The 27,437-nt window shown below is 37.4% G+C and overlaps 1 protein-coding gene across 1 annotated transcript in view; it reads right to left on the reverse strand.

The window, feature by feature from the left end:
* Window positions 1–4,678: 4,678 nt before the first annotated feature.
* The window catches only part of eif2a (eukaryotic translation initiation factor 2A), a 60,778-nt gene continuing 38,019 nt past the window's right edge, over window positions 4,679–27,437 (reverse strand). The window contains exons 9-14 of the mRNA XM_039758034.1: window positions 21,708–21,824; window positions 18,707–19,278; window positions 18,349–18,462; window positions 18,105–18,233; window positions 12,094–12,159; window positions 4,679–5,071 (exon numbers count right to left, since the gene is read on the reverse strand). Of these exons, the coding sequence (XP_039613968.1) occupies window positions 5,006–5,071; window positions 12,094–12,159; window positions 18,105–18,233; window positions 18,349–18,462; window positions 18,707–19,278; window positions 21,708–21,824 (1,064 nt within the window). The 3' untranslated portion in view covers window positions 4,679–5,005. The remainder of the gene's footprint in view (window positions 5,072–12,093; window positions 12,160–18,104; window positions 18,234–18,348; window positions 18,463–18,706; window positions 19,279–21,707; window positions 21,825–27,437) is intronic.

A 27,437-nucleotide genomic window follows, 5' to 3' on the forward strand; every position in this document is an offset into this window, starting at 1 on the left:
AAAATCGTACCCGAATGCCACGCCTCTGGCGCGCCGTTCAGCAAAGGCTTCTGGGAAGTGGAGTTCTGCAAGCACGCGGAAAAACAGGTTTACGCGTTAAAATGTACTTTTAAAACGTACTGTTATAATTTACTTTTTTTAATCCGATTAAGGTGGAAACAAGTGTATTAAACAAACATTAATGTGGAGACTGAGTGGTGATTGGTATGTAATGTTTAACCCAATCAAGTATTAAGCATTACAGTTCCGTTAGTTAATGATTTGACAACAGCTTTACGTACAATATGCCATGCTATTTTTGTAAAAAATGATCCCCTACTATTCAATATCACACGAGTGATGAGGTTAGTTTCTCAATAGGAAACGCTGATAATTGAGTATACGATTTGCATCTTACAACGTGTTGTCCAGTAACTGGTTTCATGAACAAAAATAGTGCCGATCACTGACGTGTCCATAATTTACTTTATACAAATGTAAAATAAACTTTAAATGCACTATTTTTTTAATCGTTTTAAAATACAATTTGTAAAAGTTAAAGAGCAACTTAGCACTGCCGCCTCATTGATCCAGCATTTGGTTGTTGTCGGCATGGACTATGAACGTTCTCCCCTTTCACAATCCCCATGGTAGATTTGTGTAATTGACACTTCCAAACTGGCCTAGTGTAAATGTGTGTGAATGGGTCCTGCGATGGTTAGATGCTGCTGTGACAGTCTCTGGAATCCCGGAATCCCTGAACACCCCCAGGAACAGCATTAAACGGTTTGAAATGTTTAACTCCGTTTGGTCTAGTTTAAGTTTGTGGTCCAATGTGCATGGTACAATGGAATCCTTACCTGCATACTTCCATTACGCTCATGACAATAGTACAAGGCACATTGCTCAGGTGTATAAGTACTCTCAGGAGGGGCAGTGCCCATGGAGATGTTGGTCATAAATGGAGAAGGGGAGGGGGGTTGGGCTGCAAGACTACCTTACAAGGTGCTTCTCCACTCCAAAAGCATTGACCACAGCATATTTAGGGAATACCTACCACCAGCCTTGTCCCAGTGCTAATTCATTTCTTCATCTACCATCCACACCAACCCTCTATACACTATGGGTGGTGTCAAAATGGAGACTGAAATACTCCAAGCACTTTAACAGCTGATCATTTTCCAATAAACCTGATTTGACAGCTTAATAATGCTATAGAATAGAAATTAATTTGGGATGTCAAAAAAGATAGTGACAAGGATCATTTTCAAAAGGTATTTGTTTTTTTTTGCAACTAGCAATGCTAATAAGTTAGTAACATTGCAGGGCTAACACTGATATTGAAGTGGTTCCAGAAAACATGTTTAATGTTTTGTTATACAAGATAGCAAAATGCATCATTTGCCGGTGTTTTGCTTAAATCAAAATGTTAAACAAACACTTCAAATGAGGCCCAAACACGAAAACTCTGTGCAACATTTCGACTTGACAGTATTCCGTTTGGCCAATAACAACGGACTTCGGACACGCAGCCAATTCTTTAAGTATGAAGGGGCAGGTTTCCTCTTCAGAGACCCTTTTTTAAATCCATGTGTCTAAGAAGATTCAAACAAGAGGAAGCTACAGTCCGATTACATAACCCAGCAACGCTGATATTGAAGTGGTTCCAGATTGCCATCTCCGTGGAGAATAAGATGGCCAGCTAGCTACACAACAGAATACAGCTTTAAAAAATCCTGAAAACCACATTTTTGTAAACTGGAGGTGGAGTTAATGTCTGCAGAACTTTCTACTTCATTTGGCATACAAAGATGACAACATGTGACATTACTTTTTTGTTTTTCATTCTAAACATCAATATCAATTTGATACAAGGAATATTCAGTCAAGCTACTTTGAAAATCCTCCATGGCTCTATTTCTCTAAATACAGACCTTGATATTCCAGAAGAATGTGTAACATGAAGTGGCTTTTTCCTAAAGTTTGGATAAGGTTGCAAATGACCGATAACCAGTAGGACATCAACAACTGACAGACAATGAAATCCGCAGAATAAGAAATCAGAAAATGGGGAGGCTTTGCTATTGGCTATCAGCCTAAAAGGAAAACTGACCGAAAGCTTCAAGTGACAAAAACAATCCACAGAATAAGACAGCCGACAGCAAGCAAATTCAAACATTTTACACTGTCAGAAACAACGGTTTAAATAGGGTATGGGTTGAAATCATAGGCAGACTGACAACCCTATTGATTTATATACATTTGTTATTTGGCGATGTTCAGTTTTGTAAGTTAGTTTCTGATCACTGATGTTAAAAGTGATATTTCTGTTGTATGTTCTGGTTTTGCAGTTTTTCATTTCAATAATGAAATAAAGGATATTTCCTGGATCTTAATGGAGGATATTGCTAGGTATCTGCCAAACCAGTCAAAACACACACCAAGTGAAGACAGAATAAAAGACATTTGACATCTGAATGCTATCTTGCTCCTTATTTTATAACATCAGCTTTCCTGTTGCTGGCTAACATTTTATATAATCACCTGTATGAGGATCATTTGTCAAAGACTTCAGCCTATTCTTATTATTCTTCCCTCACTGCAAATTGAATTCATCTCATATTTTGTAATAGCTGGAGAATCCTCCTTCACCTTTATTTTTCTACAGGGTTTCAGCCTGCATTCTCCAAATTACAATAAAAGAGACAAAGAATTAAAGATCTAAATGTAAAACCAAAAAACAGAAAACTGGAGATTTGTAATCTGTTTTCAATGCTTTACTGTTGTTTTTTTTATTTGTAGATTTTTTTCTGTTATGCTTTTGTCCTTTCAATTTGTTTTTGTTTTTCAATATATACTACATATTTCTGCATTAATATCTCTCCATCCCCAATATTTTATTGGGTAAGTTAGAGGATTGGTTGATTGATGTTTCTTCTTTTTTATGGTACAATGTTAAGTAACTATACACAATATACAGTGGTGTGAAAAACTATTTGCCCCCTTCCTGATTTCTTATTCTTTTGCATGTTTGTCACACAAAATGTTTCTGATCATCAAACACATTTAACCATTAGTCAAATATAACACAAGTAAACACAAAATGCAGTTTTTAAATGGTTTTTATTATTTAGGGAGAAAAAAAAATCCAAACCTACATGGCCCTGTGTGAAAAAGTAATTGCCCCCTGAACCTAATAACTGGTTGGGCCACCCTTAGCAGCAATAACTGCAATAAAGCGTTTGCGATAACTTGCAATGAGTCTTTTACAGCGCTCTGGAGGAATTTTGGCCCACTCATCTTTGCAGAATTGTTGTAATTCAGCTTTGAGGGTTTTCTAGCATGAACCGCCTTTTGAAGGTCATGCCATAGCATCTCAATTGGATTCAGGTCAGGACTTTGACTAGGCCACTCCAAAGTCTTCATTTTGTTTTTCTTCAGCCATTCAGAGGTGGATTTGCTGGTGTGTTTTGGGTCATTGTCCTGTTGCAGCACCCAAGATTGCTTCAGCTTGAGTTGACGAACAGATGGCCGGACATTCTCCTTCAGGACTTTTTGGTAGACAGTAGAATTCATGGTTCCATCTATCACAGCAAGCCTCCCAGGTCCTGAAGCAGCAAAACAACCCCAGACCATCACACTACCACCACCATATTTCACTGTTGGTATGATGTTCTTTTTCTGAAATGCTGTGTTCCTTTTATGCCAGATGTAACGGGACATTTGCCTTCCAAAAAGTTCAACTTTTGTCTCATCAGTCCACAAGGTATTTTCCCAAAAGTCTTGGCAATCATTGAGATGTTTCTTAGCAAAATTGAGATGAGCCCTAATGTTCTTTTTGCTTAACAGTGGTTTGCGTCTTGGAAATCAGCCATGCAGGCCGTTTTTGCCCAGTCTCTTTCTTATGGTGGAGTCGTGAAAACTGTCCTTAATTGAGGCAAGTGAGGCCTGCAGTTCTTCAGACATTGTCCTGGGGTCTTTTGTGACCTCTCAGATGAGTCGTCTCTGCGCTCTTGGGTAATTTTGGTCGGCCGGCAACTCCTGGGAAGGTTAACCACTGTTCCATGTTTTTGCCATTTGTGGATAATGGCTCTCACTGTGGTTCGCTGGAGTCCCAAAGCTTTAGAAATGGCTTTATAACCTTTACCAGACTGATAGATCTCAATTACTTCTGTTCTCATTTGTTCCTGAATTTCTTTGGATCTTGGCATGATGTCTAGCTTTTGAGGTGCTTTTGGTCTACTTCTCTGTATCAGGCAGCTCCTATTTCAGTGATTTCTTGATTGAAACAGGTGTGGCAGTAATCAGGCCTGGGGGAGGCTACGAAAATTGAACTCAGGTGTGATACACCACAGTTAGGTTATTTTTTTTAACAAGGGGGCAATTACTTTTTCACACAGGGCCATGTAGGTTTGGAATTTTTTTCTCCCTAAATAATAAAAAACATTTAAAAACTGCATTTTGTGTTTACTTGTGTTATATTTGACTAATGGTTAAATGTGTTTGATGATCAGAAACATTTTGTGTGACAAACATGCAAAAGAATAAGAAATCAGGAAGGGGGCAAATAGTTTTTCACACCACTGTAAAGACTAATGAACACTGTTACCAACACTTAGAAAAATAAGACAGATGTTTGTTTGAGAGTATTATTTCTTAGTGCAAGTGTATTTCTTTTCAAAGTCATCAAAACTAACAATACAACAGAATACATGAGGTTTATTTTGGACATTAAAACTAGACAAGATTCACAAAATAATGTGCATTGAGAGTTTTACAAAAAAGCATTCATAGCCCAAGCCTACTGAAATAATTTCACTGCAATTGCAGTAATCATGCTTTTGGTACACTGCATTTTTTGTACAATACAGCATTTATCAATAGCTCAAACATAAATAATAAAAATACAAGTTCAATGGTTGTCCAAAAATGCAGATGAATGAATTGTTAGGTAAGGAATATCTCCGGTCTGCCATTTTATTCTTGTATTTCATTAACAATATCAAATCATTCTGTTTGAGCTAACCTACAAACCTAATTCTAAATCTTCCAGCTCTTTTAATAACAATGCCTCCTTCTGTATCTTCTCAATCTGAAAGAAAGAAACAGAATTAAAAATATATATATATACTGCATAGCAGACACACATAGCAGGTCTGTTATGCATAAAAAAGTAAAGATACTCGTTATATATATATACACACACACACACACATATACATATATATATACAGTGCATCCGGAAAGTATTCACAGCGCATCACTTTTTCCACATTTTGTTATATTAAAGACTTATTCCAAAATGGATTAAATTCATTTTTTTCCTCAGAATTCTACACACAACACCCCATAATGACAACATGAAAAAAGTTTACTTGAGGTTTTTGCAAATTTATTCAAAATAAAAAAACTGAGAAATCACATGTACATAAGTATTCACAGTCTTTGCTCAATACTTTGTCGATGCACCTTTGGCAGCAGTTACAGCCTCAAGTCTTTTTGAATATGATGCCACAAGCTTGGCACACTTATCCTTGGCCAGTTTCGCCTATACCTCTTTGCAGCACCTCGGTGCACAGCCATTTTAAGATCTCTCCAGAGATGTTCAATCGGATTCAAGTCTGGGCTCTGGCTGGGCCACTCAAGGACATTCACAGAGTTGTCCTGAAGCCACTCCTTTGATATCTTGGCTGTGTGCTTTGGGTCATTCGTTGTCCTGCTGAAAGATGAACCGTCGTCCCAGTCTGAGGTCAAGAGCGCTCTGGAGCAGGTTTTCATTCAGGATGTCTCTGTACGTTGCTGCAGTCATCCTTCCCTTTATCCTGACTAGTCTCCCAGTTCCTGCCGCTGAAAAACATTCCCACAGAATGATTCTGCCACCGCCATGCTTCACTATAGGGATGGTATTGGCCTGGTGATGAGCGGTGCCTGGTTTCCTCCAAACGTGACGCCTGGCATTCACACCAAAGAGTTCAATCTTTGTCTCATCAGACCAGAGAATTTTGTTTACCATGGTCTGAGAGTCCTTCAGGTGCCTTTTGGCAAACTCCAGGCGGGCTGCTACTAAGGAGTGGCTTCTGTCTAGCCACTCTACCATACAGGCCTTATTGGTGGATTGCTGCAGAGATGGTTGTCCTTCTGGAAGGTTTTCCTCTCTCCACAGAGGACCTCTGGAGCTCTGACAGAGTGACCATCGGGTTCTTGGTCACCTCCCTGACTAAGGCCCTTCTCCCCCGATCGCTCAGTTTAGATGGCCAGCCAGCTCTAGGAAGAGTCCTGGTGGTTTCAAACTTCTTCCACTTATGGATGATGGAGGCCACTGTGCTCATTTGGACCTTCAAAGCAGCAGACATTTTTCTGTAACCTTCCTCAGATTTGTGCATCGAGGCAATCCTGTCTCGGAGGTCTACAGACAATTCCTTTGACTTCATGCTTGGTTTGTGCTCAGACGTGAACTGTCAACTGTGGGACCTTCTATAGACAGATGTGTGCCTTTCCAAATCATTTCCAATCAACTGAATTTACCACAGGTGGACTCCAATTAAGCTGCAGAAACATCTCAAGGATGATCAGGGGAAACAGGATGAATCTGTGCTTAATTCTGAGCTTCATGGCAAAGGCTGTGAATACTTATGTACATGTGATTTCTTGGTTTTTTATTTTTAATAAATTTGCAAAACCTCAAGTAAACTTTTTCACGTTGTCATTATGGGGTGTTGTGTGTAGAATTCTGAGGAAAAAAATGAATTTAATCCATTTTGGAATAAGGCTGTAACATAACTAAATGTGGAAAAAAAGTGATGCGCTGTGAATACTTTCTGGATGCACTGTGTATGTATGTGTGTGTATATATATATATATATATATAATATAATAAAAAATATAAAAATATAAACACACACACGGGGGTCCAGATCTGATTATGCAGATCCAGATCGTTTGGATGACTTCGATTCAGCACAAAGACGATTTTTCATGTCATCAGTTCACTCACTTCTCGATGGTCTGGGATTTTCCATGTAATAAACTTAAGTTATAGCATAATGAAAATTGCATAATTAGATCTGGACCAGCCTTCATTTTTATGCTTTGTAGAATGCACTGGAATATGTATTTATTAAAGTGGCATGTTTATTTAAACAGGGGGCACAGCACACTAGGGGTCATCAGTAAATTTCCAGAGGAGCTACAAGATAACTGGCAATAAATATAAAATAGCACCAAAATTCTTAAAAATAATAAAAGTCAAGCTACAGCAGCCCTTGGAAGTTTCTAAAGCAGTTTGCATGATCACTATTCAAAACATGTCACATATGGCCCACAAAAAATATTAATTACCTCAAAGACCAAATATATGAAACAGTTTCATATAAAGTATTAATTGTAGGGAGTGATTTGTTACTTTTTCAATTTCCAGTTAGTTTGGTTGAAATCCACACTGGAAACATTCAAGCTAACTAAGAAGGACCAGTCTAAGCTAAAGATAGATAAATAGTGAAAAACATGGGTCAGGAACCTGGAGAACAGTAAGTGTAAAAATTCGAAGTCCAGATTTATCATTAATGTTATCAATTGCCTCAATACCATGAACTGGTCAGAGTGAAAACGAGAGGTTTTTTCCTCCTAAGAGAAACTGACAAAATATTTATTAAATTACTTAAATAATATAGCCAAAGTGCTGATTTCAAGCAACAAGTTTAGCACCCCAATAAATTACAAGCACAAACATATCAATTATCCAACAGCTATTTTAGTGTGTTATTTTATTAATACAGTACATTAAGTTGCAAATCTTAGTCTGTAAGCCACTTACTAATCCCCCATTCCTTTAGCCTCTGCCTTAGCTCATCAGAGCCCCCAACTAACAAGTATATCTAAACTAAATCTAGGATTAAAAGGCTTTTCCAGTTTTACGAATGTACAGCACAGCATTGCTGCTGAGAGGTAGGAACTGATTGCACAGACTGCCATCCTGACACAGTAATTGTTTCTTTTTTTTAACATACAGTAAAATAACATTCTGATCAGACTGTTAGTGACAGTTAGGTACAGATCTTAAAATAGACTAACCTCATTGGCTACCTCTGTACAATGGAAAAGGTTTATAAAAAAAAACATTATAGTAAAAGAAAAGAAGTAGGCTTGACCTTTATATATTACACTTCCTAAAAAGAAAGTATGTTCTGAAATTTTAAATACTTATATACTATAGAATATAGGAGTTTGAGTGAGATTTGCTACAGTTCTTAACTGTCTATTGGGATCGACCATAAACTCAAGCCTCCCTAATGGACTCTCAATAGTATTTTGCAGTTATATCTAATTTTTTAATCTTTTGAATATATTACTAGAGATGTGTTGTCTACCAATACAAACAGTAGGATTATGAAAGATATGATTATTGTTGTTCCTAACTGAAGGAAAGGGAGATCCACGCTAATCAAGGGTAAAATGGTTAATGATATAATCTGGCAGGGAAACCTTCCATAAACAAGCCCTGTTTCAAGCAATCAGAAATTAAAACAGAGTTGTAAATGGAAGATCGGGAAGATCTGTTGCCATTCCAAAGAAATCCAGAGAGAATAAATTTAACTTTTGACCAGTGGATGAGTAGAAGGAACATGATATTAACAGAATTAAAACACAAGACTGTTCATTTTTATAATAACTAATCTGGAAGTAAATAAGTGTGAGAAAGGATCATAATGAAAGTGAATCATTGACACATGTATTCATTGACTGCAGTAATTAGATACTGCAATATCCTGCAGGAAAAGATATATGTTGATGACCAAGTTTTTAAATAAGCTAGCTAATGTATCAGACAGTGAAAAAACAGGCTGATGGCAGATCGAATTTAGGGAAGAAGCGCAGATTTTCACCAATTAACCTTATATCCTGAGAGGGTCTATAAATTAAGGATGCGAGGCAGATCAGGGGGAGCATTACTAAGAAAAAGGAAAATATTGTCATCACAGAGGGAGATTTTATGATAGAGACCAGAAGTTGTAATAAGGGCGATCAAGTAAAAATTGTGAAGAGCACATGTTAAATATTTTAAATTAAGGTTTAGGGGGAGAAACGGGTGGTGGTAAGAGGAAAGCCATATATTGCACCCTTTTTGAATAAAAAAAATGGGTTGTGAAATAGCAGAGATGGTTAGAATTGATGCCACTTGGAAGAATTACATATTCTTATCAAGTAAATACAGCTCTCACTAAAACCTAATGAGTACAACACCTTTCAAACAAATTTCCAATTAATGTGTTCAAGACCTTCTTAGCATCAAGCGCCAGAACAGCTGCAAGTTGGGGCTTATTTCTATAATATGTAGTAGATGATAAAACCAATCTGATCGAAGGCAATTAACTAGCCAACTGCATATGGCATAAGGGAAGCCATTACATTGCATCAAGATTCATCAAAAAGATTAAGCAATAGTTAAAGCAATCAGAACACTCTTTGCTTTACTTAAAACCAACAAAAAAAGGCATAAAGGAACTTGGGAGGAAAACCATCAGGCCCTTGCAGTTTTCCCATAGTGCAAGGAATTAATATCATCCTTAAGTTCTTATGAATAAGAATCCACTGTGGTGGCATCACCTGCTGAAAGCATGGGGAAGAACAGGATGTCCTGGGATGGGAAAAGAATTTGCTTCTGGAGGGGAAGAAAAACTTTAGTTTTTAGAAAATAATTAGGAATTAAACTAAAAATTAATATTGATATCTAAAGGTTGGTTATTTTATTAATATTAATAGATATTTAAGTAATAGCAGGTTCGTATTTCTGAAATATTTACTCTAGAGACATAATATTGAGCCCATGTGCAATGAATGTCAAGTTCTTCTGTTCTGCAGCAGAATTTAATTGACCATTTGTGCATGACCAACACCTCACTCACCACATTAGGGTGGACCTTCTCCTCCAAAGATGACAGGTGAAATACAACTTCAGGAAATTTTTTCCCAGGATATGCATTTAAGTCAGGAATAAAACCTTCTATGGCCAACTACATGCGTATGCAGGGTCATTAACAGAGCTATAATTAATATAAATAATATATTTATGCATAGGGGCAAGCTCAACACAAAACTCTTATCAAACAGAAAAAAATAAGATAAACCCACAATGAGTGGCACAATAAAACAAAATTACAAGATCACATTGCATCACTGCATACTTATTGTCAGACAGGCTGGCCGTTTTAAGAGCTACATGAACAAAAAGGGAAGCAAACAACTTACACCACTAAAAATACAGTATAATCTCAAGTTAGAATGGTGCCAAAAAGGAAAAAAAAAATCAAGGTGGTTTAAATAAAAAACACATTTGCACAGATAGTCAAGTGAGGTATGAGCTGAGAAGGAGAAACTTCCCAAAAAACAAGCGTGTCTACAGAGTTGCCTTAACACTTGTCTATCAGCTGCCAAAAGTCACATGATTTCTCTAGATAGGCTACCACTGAGGTTCTCCTGGATTAGGACTAAGCACAGCCTCTATTACAGATTACCTATTCAGTAAACAAAAGATGATTTCCTCTTCTTCCATGGTTTCCACCAACAATATAGCACTCTCAGCTAAAAGAAAATAATGATATATACACTACACTACTCATAATCCTGATGCCCTCATTTTTCCTATTTGTTCGTTCCTTCCTTCCAATCTAAATTCCAGATTCCTGTCTGTAACTGGCACAATCTGAACATTATGGAATATCCAGCCTCAAGGCTGAACTTCACAGAAATTGATTTTAGATGGGTTTTGACAATGAAAATGAAGTAGAGCTCTCCAGGTTCTCCGGGGATGGCTATTCATGTTCATCAAACTGGGAATCAAGTCAACTGCTGCCTGTCTCACACACTAGACATCAAGACTAGCACATACTGTTGCCTCTTCACAGCATCTTGTACTCTGATTAAAAACTTTGAAGGCTTTGCTAATTTGCATTGATCAAACACCCACAGTTTTTACAAGAGGACTGCTTTCTAATCACAAGGTTCCAACTAAAACAAGCATCACGCCTAGGATGTACAAGGCTCTTCATTTGTCATTAAGATCTGGTTTTGTGCGAGTAATATACCTTAAAAGTTAAGCAAAGACTTGCTTAAAGAGGGGAATCTGAGTGCCAGACTTGAGACAGCCATACCACATGTTTGAGGACACATTCTACCTTCAGTATGAAGTAACAATGTAAACTTGTACAGTCCGACAAGGTAATAAATTATGTCAAAGTATAATAAGACCAAACGTCTATGAGAAATATTTGTATAAAGTACAAAAAGCAATGAATCAAATAAAGTGCCAACTTCATCATAGGAAAAATCATTTTTCTTCATTTAACTCAGATCCCATAAAGACAGTTTTAGTCCACTGAATGGAAGACTAATGGCTGCGATATAAAACTTTTTTCCACCAAAATAATTTAAAACTCTTGATATTTAGCAAACAGCTGGTCAAATTTTTACTTTATATTACTGTTTTAGGGTTAAATTTGACAGTACAGCAAATGCTAGTAATACTCGTGTCCATTAACACTTTTAACCCTAAAAGCCTGTCTTTTTTACTGCGATGTTCAGTCTCTCCTTCAGTCAGAGCAGTGCATTAGTACTACTAGTGGATTATCAAACAAAAGACAACTTCCAACATGTTACAACAAGAGCAAAGCAAACACAGAGGAAGCAGCGTTTCTAAATCTTAACAGAGAATCATGGAAAAGCTTATGAAAATGACTTGAAGTCAGTCACACCCTGACATTGTGCGGTCAAATTGCACTAATGACATTGTGTGATACTTCAGTAACCAGCATCTGAAATGTTGTAAGTCATCTTGGATAAAGTTGTCAGCCAAATAAGTAAATGTAAATGGTTTTCTCTTATACTTGGCACTAGGCAAAAATAACCCTTTATTTTGATATTCAGAATCTGGTACACATATTTACAGGACACATGCTAGTAGAGCACTTTACTATTAAAAAGGCAACTATATTAAAATTATATATATATATATATATATATATATATATAAATAAATAAAAGCAGGTACATTACATACTACATTAGATATATTAGGTACATTAGATACTACAAAACAAATTCTGTGCAACAGTATCTTACCTGGTTTTTCTCCAACTGTTTCCCAGCTGCTTGTTGCTCCTTCAACTGTTCTATGGCTTTTATTTTCTAAAATAAAATTATGCTTTATTAAGTATCTAGCTTTGCAGAACAATTTAGAAATGAAGAAAATTCAATTATCAAAGTTTTAGTGTTAATTTTGTACAGGAAAAACATTTATTCAGTTAATTCATGAAAAAAAGAGATCCTATATTATTGGAAGCTGACATGACTGCACTCTTGCATCTCTACCTAAACAGTAAGACGGTGCTGGCATGAAGCAGTAACACAGCATAGCTAGCTACAGTATTATATTTTAGGATACAAATGATAAAAATACTTATAACTCCCTCATGTAGGATAAAATAGAATGGGTTTTCAATATTAGATGATTCTGCATTGAGAGTTATGGTAGCATTTTGTTAGAAAAACAAAGTAAAAAGCAAGAATAATATACTTAAATATATAAACATATTCAAATAATGTACTAGGTAAAATGCAAGTTCCCCAGCAACATACTAAATCTGTAAAAGTTTATGCCAGTAGACAGCTGATGGTGGCGATGCGTGTGCATCACAACACCCTGCAACTCCCCAGTTTTTGCAAATTAGTAGTAATATTGTTACTATTTTCATTTACTTTTTAACCTGATACAGTCAAGCCAATACATTGTACAGCCGACTAGAACTTTTAAATATTATTCAGTGCTGCATTTTTACACAGGAAGCCATAGTTCAACTTGCTGGAGATGGTCAGAATACCATAGTTTAGAGAATCAGCTCCACAAACAGGAAGCTCAGCTGCAGCATCAAGATCACAAACAAAGGATAAGAAAGCACAGAGTATTTGGGCATGGCTTCAGCAAACTCCTCACCATTTACCTTTGCAGAGCATTTTTCTTGCCAATGTTAGGTCTCTGGCAAACAAATGTGACAAACTATGACTCTGGATCACCTCACACACATATTGTGGACTGTAACATCATGATTTTCACAGAAACATGGCTAAATGACTGTATCCCAGACAGACATCGCTATTGAGCTAGAGGGGCACACCGTCTTCAGGGCTGATAGAACAATACAGAACACCAGTAAAATCAAAGGTGGATGTCTGTGCATTTATGTCAACAATGCTTGGTGTGCGGATACTGTTGTAACAAAGTCATTACTCTGCTGATCTGGAATACCCGATAATTAAATGTAGACCTTTTCACTTACCCTGGGAATTCACGTCTATTATTATCACTGCCGTGTATGTTTCACCGAATGCCAACACTAAGCTTGCAATGAAAGATCTACATGCTGCTGTTAGCAAACAGCAAACAACAAACAGCACATCCAGATGGGATTCTCATTGCTGTCGGTGATTTCAATCATTGCAACTTTAAAACTGAACTCTCCAAATTTCATCAAAATGTCTCCTGCCCCACCCGAGGAGACAGAATTTTAGATCTCATGTATATAAACATTGCTGAAACGTACAAGGCCTTTCCACTCCAATTTGGACAAGCAGATGACCTTCCTCTGCTACACCTCCCTAAATACACACAACTTCTCAGATGCATGAGACCTTCAGTGAATACGGTGAAAGTCTGGCCTGAACAGGCAGACTCTACTTTATAACAGAAGTTTCAGAACACAGACTGGAGCTTGTTTGCCACCAATGCCACGCTTGACCCAGAGGTATACATTGAAAGGTATACCACTTCTGTCCTAGATTACATTAATACAAGGCACTAACAAAACCACAATGCTAAAACAGATTAAGAACTTCTCTAACCAGAAGCCTTGGATGAACAGAGAGATTAGACTCCTGCTGAAAGCATGTAATGCTGCTTTTAGATCCAGTGACGCTGACAGATACAGCACATCCAGGGCCAACTTGAAAAGGGGTATCAGGAGAGCCAAACAGAAAATACAAGCAACAAATTGAGGATTACTTCAAAAACTACAACTCCACACGTTATTTGTCAAGTCATCCAGACTATCACAAAATACTGGAATGTAAGTACAACCTCAACTACTGGTAATGTCTCCCCCTTCCTGGTGAGCAGAACAACTTTTATGCTCACTTTAATCGTGACAATAAAACACTTGCAACCAAAACCACTCCCTTCCCCAGATGACCAGCCCCTCAGACTTATCACCTCCGCTGTACAATCTACACTGAGCAAAGTGAGCATATGAAGGGCTGCTGGTCCTGATGGCATACCCAGGCGTGTGCTTAAGGCCTGTGCTGGGCAACTGCCTGAGGTTTTCAGTAACATTTTCAATCTGTCTTTGGCCCAGGCTGTTGTCCTTGCATGCCTTAAGTCCACAATTGTACCAGTGCCTAAACGATCCTCTCCAGGAAGCCTGAATGACTACCACCCTGAAGAACTCACCCCCATCATCACAAAGTGCATTCAGAGACTGAATCTCACCCAACTCAAATCCAGTCTACCTATCACACTAGGTCCTACCAGGTTGCCTATCGTCCCAATAGGTCAACAGAGGATGTCATATTCTCCCCTCTTCACTCTGACTTGACACACCCAAGTAACAGCAACTTCTACGTCAAGATGTTTATTGATTTTAGCTCCACATTTAATACCATCATCATCATCTCCAATCTAGTAAAAAAACAGCAACCTCGGCATCTTTCTTTGTAATTGGACACTGGACTTTCTAACCAACAGACCCCAGTCTGTCAGGTTAAACAACCATACATCCTCCACCCTCATCCTGAATATTGAAGTTCCGCAGAGTTGTGTACTCCCTCTTCATCCATAACTGCATCCCTTTATATGGCTCCAGCTCCATCATAAAGTTTACAGTCAAAACCACGGTAGTAGCACTGATCAGTGACAACAAAGAGTCAACTTACAGAGAGGAGGTCCAATACCTGGCAACATGGTGACAACAACCTCGCCCTCAAGAACCAATAACACCAAATAGCTCATTGTGGATTATCGTAAAACTAAAGGCAACAGACACGCTGCCATCCATATAAATAGGGCTGAGATGGAGTGTGTAACCAGCTTCAAATTCCTGAAGACATTTCTTGGATAATAAATACTTCCAGTCTGGTTAAAAAAAAGCACAAGTGACTTTACTTTCTATGGAGTTCTACTGAACCTTTATTGCTACACTGTTGACAGCATATGGACTAACTGCGTTATGATGTGGTATGGCATATGCTCCATAGCTAACAGGAAGGCCCTGGAATGGGTGGTGAAAACTGGCCAGTACATCACTGGCATCCTAATGCCAACTACCACTGGCCTACAGCTTACACGGTGTCTGCGACGGGCTCTCAGCATCAAGGATGCCTTACACCCCAACCATGGACTGTTTAACCTCCTTCCATTAGGGAGGCACTACAGGAGCCTACAGTCCAGCACCAGCAGGCTCAGGAACAATTTCTTTCATAACGTTATCACCATTCTGAACTCTCAACCCTTACCACTCAAAAGTCGACCTTTCTAAATATCAATAACTTCTGATTGTACTCTACGTATATTTTCACCTGTTTACATATATCTATTCTCTACGCAAAAATATTTCATATCTATATTTATTATCATGTGTCTGTACTTACTGATCAGTATACATATCTATATACTATTCCTTGTATGATAGATAGATAGATATTCTCTTTTGTATGCTGCCTTATTGCACATCACTGTCTATTGCACTTAGACTATTTGCACCCACTATCTATTGCAGCTTACTCTATTTGCACTTTCTGGTTAGATGCTAAACGGTATTTCATTGTACCTGTAAAATGACAATAAAGTTGAACCAAATATAATCTAATGGAATATAAAGTAACTGAGTTTTTAGGAAATACTCCCTGTGGTCTTCACTCCCACATTAATTTTTGCTCCAAAAATTCCAACGAGTGTTCCCTTTATTCTATAACACAGAATGCATGGTGACTTCAGAGTGTCTGTCTAAGGAATTCTTTTGATTGTGTCCAGTATCAACACCCCCCATATGAAATGGTCTCATTACGAGGTAAGGTTGAATTTGTTGATCCACATAAAATATAGTGAACTATATAAAGTGCTATGATCAGGAAAGGTCTATTTGAGATTAAAGCCTTGAAAGCTCTGCTGAAAAAAAATTGTAAAACAATTGCTAATAACATTTTTTGTTGCCCACAAAATGTTGCCCCATCTAATCTGTAACAGTATCTAATCTCAAACATTTGATCTAAGATCTGAACTATGATCTTTTAAGTAATGAAAAAAGTGGAAATTAATTTATCCCTTTTTACATACAGTGCATCCGGAAAGTATTCACAGTGCATCACTTTTTCCACATTTTGTTATGTTACAGCCTTATTCCAAAATGGATTAAATTCATTTTTTCCCTCAGAATTCTACACAAAACACCCCATAATGACATGAAAAAAGTTTACTTGAGATTTTTGCTAATTTATTTAAAATTAAAAAAAACTGAGAAAGCACATGTACATAAGTATTCACAGCCTTTGCCATGAAGCTCCAAACTGAGCTCAGGTGCATCCTGTATCGTCTGATAATCCTTGGGATGTTTAATTGGAGTCCACCTGTGGTAAATTCAGTTGATTGGACATGATTTGGAAAGGCACACATCTGTCTATAGAAGATCCCAAAGTTGACAGTTCATGTCAGAGCACAAACCAAGCATGAAGTCAAAGGAACTGTCTGTAGACCTCCAAGACAGGATTGTCTGGATGCACAAATCTGGGGAAGTTCACAGAAAAATTACTGCTGCTTTGAAGGTCCCAATGAGCACAGTGGCCTCCATCATCCGTAAGTGGAAGAAGTTTGAAACCACCAGGACTCTTCCTAGAGCTGGCCGGCCATCTAAACTGAGCGATTGAGGGAGAAGGGCCTTAGTCAGGGAGGTGACCAAGAACCCGATGGTCACTCTGTCAGAGCTCCTGAGGTCCTCTGTGGAGAGAGGACAACCTCCCAGAAGGACAACCATCTCTGTAGCAATCCACCAATCAGGCCTGTATGGTACAGTGGCCAGACGGAAGCCACTCCTTAGTAAAAGGCACATGGCAGCCCACCTGGAGTTTGCCAAAAGGCACCTGAAGGACTCTCAGACCATGAGAAACAAAATTCTCTGGTCTGATAAGACAAAGATTGAACTGTTTGGTGTGAATGCCAGGCGTCACGTTTGGAGGAAACCAGGCACCGCTCATCACCAGGCCAATACCATCCCTTCAGTGAAGCATGGTGGTGGCAGCATCATGCTGTGGGGACTTTTTTCAGCGGCAGGAATTGGGAGATTAGTCAGGGTAAAGGGAAAGATGACTGCAGCAATGTACAGAGATATCCTGATGAAAACCTGCTCCAGAGCGCTCTTGACCTCAGACTGGGGCGACGGTTCATCTTTCAGCAGGACAACGACCCTAAGCACACAGCCAAGATATCAAAGGAGTGTCTTCAGGACAACTCTGTGAATGTCCTTGAGTGGCCCAGCCAGAGCCCAGACTTGAATCCAATTGAACATCTCTGGAGAGATCATAAAATGGCTGTGCACCGACACTTCCCATCCAACCTGATGGAGCTTGAAAGGTGCTGCAAAGAGGTATAGGCGAAACTGGCCAAGGATAGGTGTGCCAAGCTTGTGGCATCATATTCAAAAAGACTTGAGGCTGTAATTGCTGCCAAAGGTGCATCGACAAAGTATTGAGCAAAGGCTGTGAATACTTATGCACATGTGATTTCTACGTTTTTTTATTTTGAATAAATTTGCAAAAACCTCAAGTAAACTTTTTTCACATTGTCATTATGGGATGTTGTGTGTAGAATTCTGAGGAAAAAAATGAATTTATTCCATTTTGGAATAAGGCTGTAACATAACAAAATGTGGAGAAAGTGATGCACTGTGAATATTTTCTGGATGCACTGTATATTTTGAATTGATAAGACAGAGCACAATGAATTTTCAGAAAAAAAAAAATCTCTTTTCAGTATTAACAAATCCTCAGCAACTAACATACTATACCTCACGACATTAAAGAATCCTACATACCTTTTTCACATTTTTTATCTTTTTATCAAGTTCAGGATCACCTGAACTTGATGGTGCAGATAAAACTGTTTGAATTTGTTTCGGCTCTTCTGCAAAGTGTTTATCTTGACCTTCATCCAACTTTGCCTCCTTACAAATTAAAACAAAAGTTAATTTTTTTCTGACTTAGAATTAAAAAATACAAAACAGTAGTCTAACAAAATTCATAATATAATATTTCACTCATTCTCATATGCAAAATTACCTGTCTGGCAGCTTTTTTTGCTTCACGTTTCTTTTGATTTTTAAGAGCTGACTTTGAAAGTTGTTTGTCGCATTCTACATGTGGTTTCATATTCTGAGGGGGTTCATCTTCATGCTAATTAAAAAAATACAGATCAGCATTAAAGACTACTAAATCTGCACATCTGAATTCTTGCACTTCTTTAATAAACAAATCAACTAATCAAAACTCTTATATAACCATGACCTCAAATCAACATCTTTTTGCTTAATTTTTTTTTTTTAATCAACTCTGGCCACAGTAAGTGTTTTAATAAAAATTATTATACATACTTTTGATTATAAAAAACACACTTATGAGTGACTAACAGAAAACTCACCAGTTTGGAAAATGAGGAAGGTTTATTCCTGAGTGCAGGAGGCCTATACGCCTGAGCTGGCTTGGTCTCTGTACTGCAAATATCACTTTGTACAGCCTGATATTTAATTGGTTTCTCCTTAAACACCCCTTGTAAGAAAGGTTGCCATAAGACTCGCCATAATTCTCCATTCTGAGGGGAATCATATTTATAAAGTACAGCACCAGTGTAATGCCAAATTTTGTAGCCATTCCCAACTTTCAAACGTGGTGAGCATGTTGCAGTTACTATATGTTCACCATCTGGACACCAGTAAAAGTGTGTTGAGTCAGCAGCCTGGGGTTTAGATATCATTTTGTATTTTTTAGTATCCCATACTTCCATATGTCCTCTTAGGTTACCAAAACCAGCCAAAACCAGAATGTGTCCCTGAGGGCTATAATAGACAGCATTCCTGGGCCCAGTTCCAAAATCAAACACTGGTTCACACTTTATATTAAACACTGTTGCTTTAGCTGGCATGAATCCATATACAACGCAGAATTCATCAGAGCTGGGATTCCATTCAACACTGTAAATCGGACCATTCTTTGCTGTTAAACAAAAAAATGTAGAGAACATAAATCAGGATTATCAATATACCCTATTCTAACTTCAGAACTTATTTAAAAATGTACTTCGGACAATAAACCATTGGTAAAGCTAAAACTAAATAATAAAAGTTAAACTGTATCATTAGCCTTTTTCTTTAAATTGCAAAACACTGTAATTCACAGACTGCACATACTTAATCTTATTTTAAGGCTATGGGAAGCCAGATCATCCCAGCAGCACCATACACCCTGGTTAGCAATTTAGATTGTATTTATGTAAAATAAAGGTGGATTGAAATCCCCCTCCCCCCCATTTTTCATTTCAGTTTCATCAATAAATTCATAAACGCCGCATGTCAGTGAGAAATAAGATTAGCTTTTGAAATCAAAACAAATCAAAGCCTTACCATTATATTTTGGATCTAGGCTATCAAATATTGTAACTTTACATTAGCTACAATTATATAAAACACCACTGTTTACTTTATTAAGGTGCTGGAAAATGTTGACAGTCATGACATCCTACTCTGCTATTTTCTCCAGATTTCCCAGTAATCTGATGGAAGAGTGCAGCACAATTATTGTACGCATATGCGGATTGTACATTGTGCTTTGGTTTGTGCCTTCAGAAGCAATTTTACAGTGGAATTTCTGCAACATTTTACTGCAGTTTTATATTAATTACATATTCTGCAAAGCAATTTGCTATATGAAAAATTGATATTTTGAATATTTCCAATTTTGTACATTTTCAAGATTTACAAATTATTCTGCAACTAGTTACAGCATTATTCACTTAGAATTTTGTTTATTCATTAGCAGTAATTGTTTTTTTTTCTAAATGTTTTATTTCATCCTCCTTCTTACAATTAATGGATAGTGTTTATATTTGTATCATTTATACGCTGACATACTTTAAGGAGAAAATATTTAAATCACAGTTTTAAAATATTTTCAAAATTGACTAATGACAATTTTATTCTGAATATATTCTTCAAGGGCGGCACAGTAGCGCAGTGGTAGCGCTGCTGCCTCGCAGTTAGGAGACCCGGGTTCGGTTCCCGGGTCCTCCCTGCATGGAGTTTGCATGTTCTCCCCGTGTCTGCGTGGGTTTCCTCCAGGCACTCTTGGTGTGTGAGTGTGTTTGTCCTGCGGATGGGTTGGCACCCTGCCCAGGATTGGTTCCTGCCTTGTGCCCTGTGTTGGCTGGGATTGTCTCCAGCAGACACCCGTGACCATGTGTTTGGATTCAGCGGGTTGGAAAATGGATGGATGGATATACTCTTCAAGTAATTTTATTTGTATTTCTCACCCTTCGCAGTCTCTATTATGGGATTATAAATGCAACAAGTGGTTCAGGTTATAGCTGTTTTGACAGCAAACCGTTTAGTGAATGAACTACCACTGATTTACAGTGAACTACAATGTATCCTTTTAAAAAGCGTGTGTTAACTGCTCAGAAAATCTCCTACATTTCATATATTCATATAAACACATATTTATACATAACAATACAGTATGAAAATATACACAAATATATGCACACTGTATTCTTCAAACTCTACCATCAAACATGTAAACATTTTTAAAGATATGAACAGAAACAGGGGTCACCAACTCCGGTCCTAGAGGACCATTGTGGCTGCAGGTTTTCATTCTAACCTTTTTTTTTTTTTTTTAATGAGTGCCCTGTTAGAGCTGCTAATTAACCTCTTGTGAATTAATTTTAATTAACTTGCTTTTATAAGATTTGTTCCCTGGAATTTCTTCATTGTTCCTATGAAATGAATTCCTTAAATGGCACCCAAACAGAAATGAAACGTGAAGTGAGTGAGCCAACAGAGGACCTAAGTCAGAGCCTGAAACTCCAACCAGCTGCTTAATGAGGTCCTGATTCTTGTCATTAATTAAACCAGTTCTTTAATTCCATGGCTTGTTGCTGCTCTCATAGTGCATTAGCAGACATTTCTGGAATTATTGATTTTCTCTTTTCTAAGAGCAGTGGTTCAAATGTTTTGGGGACCTGAGCAGATCATCATTCCTGAGACCTTCATCTTTCTTTATTTTCAGATATTGTATGATGAATGCCAGTTGTTTTGGCTCATTTTGTATCTCATTATTGCTAATTAAGGAAAAATAAATAATTAAGGGGTCTGGATCTTCAAGAGCAACTCAATTAAAATTAGCTGAAAAGAAGTTAATTAGCAGCAAAAACAGATCACTCATTACGAAAAGGGTTAGAATGAAAACCTGCAGCCACGGTGGTCCATCAGGACAGCAGTTGGCGACCCATGAACAGAAAGATGTTTTATATCAAAGTCATTCTAAGTGTAATTTCTCTAAACAAAAAGGTTTTTTTTTTTTACATACAATGATACATTAACAACTAGTACTTATTAAAATAGTTATCCATAATCTAATATACTTACCAAGCTGTACAACTGCACTTTCACCATTAGTAGCAACATAATGTAGAGTTTGCTCTCCATAATATGAAGCACCTGTTTTGTCAACTTCTGTACTTGCAGTGATCAATACCGCAGTACCTGTAAATATTTTTTAAAAAAAGCAAGTTAATCTTACATGCTACAGAACTCTGTAGCAACAGAATGTAAGATACAGTACAGAGATGAACTTAATTGTAAAACCTAAACATTCATATGCAAAAAAACAACTTTTAACAGTTCTTGTACTTCTTGATCTCAGCTCTGCATTTGACACCATATCTCATCAGATACTTTTGAAAAATCTAGAAAGTTTTGGAGTCTGTGGACTTGTACACCAATGGTTTTCGTCTTACCTTGCTGACATGAGGTATTTTGTTCAAGTGAAGGGCTTTAGATCAGAGAATACAGGGAGTCCCAGCAGGGCTTTGTGTTGTGGACGATTCTTTCTCATCTACATCTTTCTTTCTTTTTTATTGTAATCATTCCATACAAATAAATCAATTTTTACAAAAAAAAAATAGGATGAAAACAACGTAACCCCCACCCCTAAGAAAGACAGCATGGCCAATGGAGTAAAACTTAAAGCTTGTAAACATACCTGAATTGATTAGTTTAAAAGGGCAATAGAGATGAATGGAGAAGAAAAAAATGTGGAAAGACTTGCTTCCTCAGTGCTTTAAGAGCTTATTCTAAAATATTATTGATTAGATCCTGCCTTTTTGAAAAAATTCTGTACCAATCCTCTAACTGACAATTAGATTTTTTCCAATTTCAAATAGTATAAAATATCGGTTTCCCACTGACTTAAAAGAGGACAGTTAGGATTCTTCCAGTTTAGCAAGATACAGTGGCTTGCAAAAGTATTTGTAAAAATTGTTTGGAATCATGTATGATTTTCGTTCCACTTCTCATGTGTACACCACTTTGTATTGGTCTTTCACGTGGAATTCCAATAAAATTGATTCATGTTTGTGGCTGTAATGTGACAAAATGTGGAAAAGTTCAAGGGGGCCGAATACTTTTACAAGCCACTGTAAGTCTGCGTGCCAATAGTGTAGTGAATGCAATCACACTTTGTTTGTCCTTCTCCACTTTAAGCCCATCTGGAAGAATACCAAACACAGCTGTTAATGGGTTAGGAGGGATTGTGACATCAATGCTGTCTGAAAGGCTCTTAAATTTGGTCAAAAATGATGTTAATTTGCTAAGGGCCCAAAACATGTGACCCAGTGAAGCTGGTTGGATCTTCACCTGGTAACATTTTGGACAGTTTTAAGCGAGATAGATGTGCTCGATATATAATTTTGAGTTGAATAATTGTATGCTTTGTGCATACGGAGCTCGAGTGAATTCTCTGCATTGCTACCTTTCACTCCTTTTCTGATATATTGATTAAGAGATCTTTTTCCCCACTGCCCTCCTGGATCTTTGAAAGGGAGGGACTGTAAAATAATTTTATATATTGCAGTGATGGTGTCGAAGTCCTCGAAATTGAGCAATACTTCTTCCAGCCTGGAGGAGGGTGCAAGATGAGGAAAATCGGGCAGGTTCTGTATAACAAAGTTCCTAATTTGAAGATAGTGAAAGAAATGTGTAGCTGGAAAGTTAAATTTGGATTGTAATTGTTCATAGATGCAAAGATGTTGGCTATATAAAGATCTCTAAGCAATCTAATCACAAATCTTTTCCAGATATTAAAAACTGCATATGTTTGCAAGGGTTGAAAGAGGTGGTTCTCTTGCAGATGTGCCACAGATAAAAGATTCTCCATCCTAAAATGCTTTCTACATTGGTTCCATATTCTGAGTGAGTGAAGCACTAATGGATTATTAGTAAAATGGCGATAACTTACATTTGTTGGGGCACAGAGCAGGGAATATAAAGAAGTACTGCAGGATTTTACTTCTATTGCGGACCAAGCCTGTGTATGTTCATCTATTTGTGTCCAGGTTTTTATAGCTTGTATGTTTGCTGCCCAGTAATAAAACTGAAAGTTAGGTAGAGCCATGCCACCTTCTGCCTTAGGTCTTTGTAGGGTCGCTCTTTGGATACATGGATGTTTTGAGTTCCAAATAAATGAGGTTATTGTTGAATCTAATTACTTAAAAAATGATTTTTTAATGTATATTGGAATGTTTTGAAATAAAAAAGAAGCTTAGGAAGAATACTCATCTTAACAACGTTAATTCTTCCAGCTAGAGTGAGATGAAGGGTTGACCATCTATGCAAGTCTTGCTTAATTTTTTCCATACAGATGGCAAAATTTTGTTGATAAAGAGCTTCGAGTTTACTTGTGATGTTTACACCTAAGTATTTAAACTGATCTGCAATGATAAAAGGTAGGGTGTCAAATCTAATATTACATGCTTGAGAATTCACTGGAAAGAGTACACTTTTATTCAAATTAATTCTGAGACCAGAGATCTTTTGAAATTCTGTGAGTGCTGTTAAGACTGCAGGCACAGAATTTTGTGGGTCTGATATATACTGTACCATATCATCTGCATATAGAGAAATTTTCTGTTCCAGTCTCTCTCTGAGAATCCCCTTTATTTGATAAGCATTTCGACAGTGAACTGCCAGTGGTTTAATGGTGATTACAAATAGCAGTGGTGACAAGGGGCATCCTTGTCTGGTACCACGTTCTAGTTTAAAGTAGTCTGAGCAAATGTTGTTAATACAGACTGAAGCTTCTGGATTGGTATACAGTAGTTTGATCCATGCACAAATGTTCGGGCCAAACCCAAATTTCTCTAATGTAGTGAAAAGGTATTTCCATTCAATCATGTCAAATGCTTTTTCTGCATCCAATGATAATATTTCTGGGGTGTTTGACTTTACTATACTTTTGTATATTACATTAAATAGGCGTCGCAGATTGGAAGTGTCAACCCTTGATAAATCCAGTTCGATCTTGTGATATTATCAAAGGCAGCACTTTCTCCATCCTTCTAGCTATGATTTTTGAGAGTATTTTAACATCATTATTCAAAAGTGAAATTGGTCTGTATGATGCACATTGTAATAAGTCCTTATTTTGTTTAGGAAAGATACTTGGCGAAAAGTCGGAGGTAAAATTTGATTGTCTCTAGCTTCTGTAAATGTTGCTAATAAGAGGGGGGCTAGCCGAGTGGAGAATTTCTTATAAAATTCTACAGGGTAGCCATCAGGGCCTGCTGCTTTCCCGCCTTGAAGTGACTTTATAGCTTCTAGTATTTCTGATAGCGCCAAAGGTTTATCGAGTTCCTCCGCACTAAAAGTGTCTATTTGTGGTATCTGTAATGTATCCAGAAATGCATTAGATTGTGTGTTGTCTTCTTTAAACTCAGTAGAATATAAGGATTTATAGTAGTCTCTAAATGTGTACATTATGTTTTTATGGTCAATGATTTCATCTCCGTTCGTGTTGGTGATTACTGGGATTGCATTGCGAACTTCTTGCTTATGGATTTGTTGAGCTAAAAGCTTATTAGCTTTCTCTCCATGTTCATATTAGTGATGTCTTGATTTATAAATTGGTTGTTCAGTTTCTTTAGGTGTCAGGAAGTTGAGTTCTGAATGCAGAGCCTGCCTTTTCCTATGTAGAGCCTCGCTTGAACACCTGGCATGTTCTTCATCTATTTTAGTAAATTTGCTTCTTAGCTCTGATACTTTCTTGGTTTCTAATTTATTCCTGTGGGAAAGATATGAAATGATCTGTCCTCTTAAGAAGGCCTTGAGAGTTTCCCAGAGTATTCCTGCAGACACCTCTGAGTATCTATTTGTCTGGATATAAATTCTGTACAGTTCTTGTCTGCTAATAGAAGCAGGTTAAGACGCCATCTGCAAGGTGAGAGTGTTGGGCATAATGATTTTAGCTCCAAGATCAGAGGTGAATGGTTGGAGATAACAATAGCGTCGTACTTGCAAGATTTAATTGTAGGCAAGAAAATATTATCTATAAAGAAATAATCAATTCTTGAGTAGCAATGATGTACTGGTGAGTAGAACAAATATGTTCTTGAGTTTGCGTTTAGAAACCTCCAGGGGTCTGATAAGTTGTGGTCAGTTACAAACTGTGTAATTGTCTTAGCAGTGTTAGATGTCATCCCCCTGTGACAGGAGTCCTATTTAAGAGTGGGTTTAAAACACAATTATATTCTCCAGCCATTATAATTATACACATTGGGAATGGATGCAAATACATTTTGCATGAATTCCTTATCATCGATATTAGGTGCATAAACATTTATCAAAATCACTTTACAATTAAATACGTTGCCCTTGACAATAACATAGCTCCCTTCAGGGTCAGATACTACATCTGATGCTACAAATGAGACTGTTCTATGTATGAAAATCCCACTCCTCTAGTTTTCTTCGTAAAGCTAGAATGGAACATTTGGCCAGTACAGTCTTTTTGCAGCCAGAACTGATCCTTGCTTAGTAAGTGGGTCTCCTGTAAAAATATTATTTTAGCTTGTAAACCTGTTAGGTGAGGGAATACTTTCTTTCTCTTTAATTCGTGATTCAGGCCTTTAACATTCCAGCTCACAAAACTTAACTGTCCCATCATGGAGACATTGATTCTGAATTTTTGATGTCATTTTATAGTCTTAACTGGAAGTGAGACAGCTTTAACCTTAATTTCCAATTTCCCCACGAGCTATTGACATGCAGCCTATTGTTACGTTGATAGTTGTAATTATAAGGGTTAAAAGGATAGATTAGCTATAGCCTGCTCTCTTTCTCTCCCTCCCTTCCTTAGCCCATTTTGCCTCCCTATGTGAGGCTGGACCCCACTTCAGAGTCCCGGTCCTCTGACATACCTAGAGACAGAGCACGTCCAAAGTAGAACAATCCCACTAGCAGCGGCATTTGAGGGTTAAAAGTAGAGATATCTATTGCCAATAAAGTCTAAATACTATATGCCTAAATATAATCAATAACAAACTATAAGCATAAAATATAATCTTCAGCAATCTTAAAGTATTAAGATAATAAAAACCCAGGGAATGGTTTTAAAAAGTGGTCCAGAATAAGCATAGTAAATCCAAATGCAATAATAACAGCAACAGTAACAATAAATCAAGGGTATGATGTTAAACAGTCTCCTTTAGGGCAGTAAAAAAACTGTAAGTAAAAAGTGTCATAATAATGAAAAGAATGTATAATTATAATACCCGTATCATTAAAAGTGGATCAGACAGCAGGTGATATCTACAGCACTTGCCATACCATGAGAGGATGTGACTCACTATTGTGTTTCAAAAAAGTGTCGGGATTAGCTTCCTTAATTCCTTTCCCGCTTTCCATGCTGGCGAAGACATAGAATTGACCTTGCAATTCCACTTTCAGTTTGGCAGGATACAAGAGGCTGTATTTGATATCGGCTTGCCGTAACCGCCGTTTAATGTCGTAGAAGGCTGCACGTTTAGCAGCTGTTGCAGGAGAGAAATCTGGGAAAATATGAATGTGGTTATTTTCAAATATAATCTCTTGCTTGTTTCTGAGACGTGCCATCTAGCTTAAATAATAATCTCACGAAACGGACAATAAAAGACCTAGGTCTAAAGGTATTTGATTCACTTATGCGATAAGCTGCGGTTATCTCGGCATCTGATTTAAATTCTTTTCCAGTTATTTTAGAGAAAAGTTCAACTGTGAATTTCACTGGGGTTAGACTTTCATGATTCTCAGGTAGACCTTCAATTCTAATATTATTCCTTCTGC

Source organism: Polypterus senegalus, chromosome 1 (genome assembly GCF_016835505.1).
Source record: "Polypterus senegalus isolate Bchr_013 chromosome 1, ASM1683550v1, whole genome shotgun sequence".
Lineage (NCBI taxonomy): Eukaryota > Metazoa > Chordata > Cladistia > Polypteriformes > Polypteridae > Polypterus > Polypterus senegalus.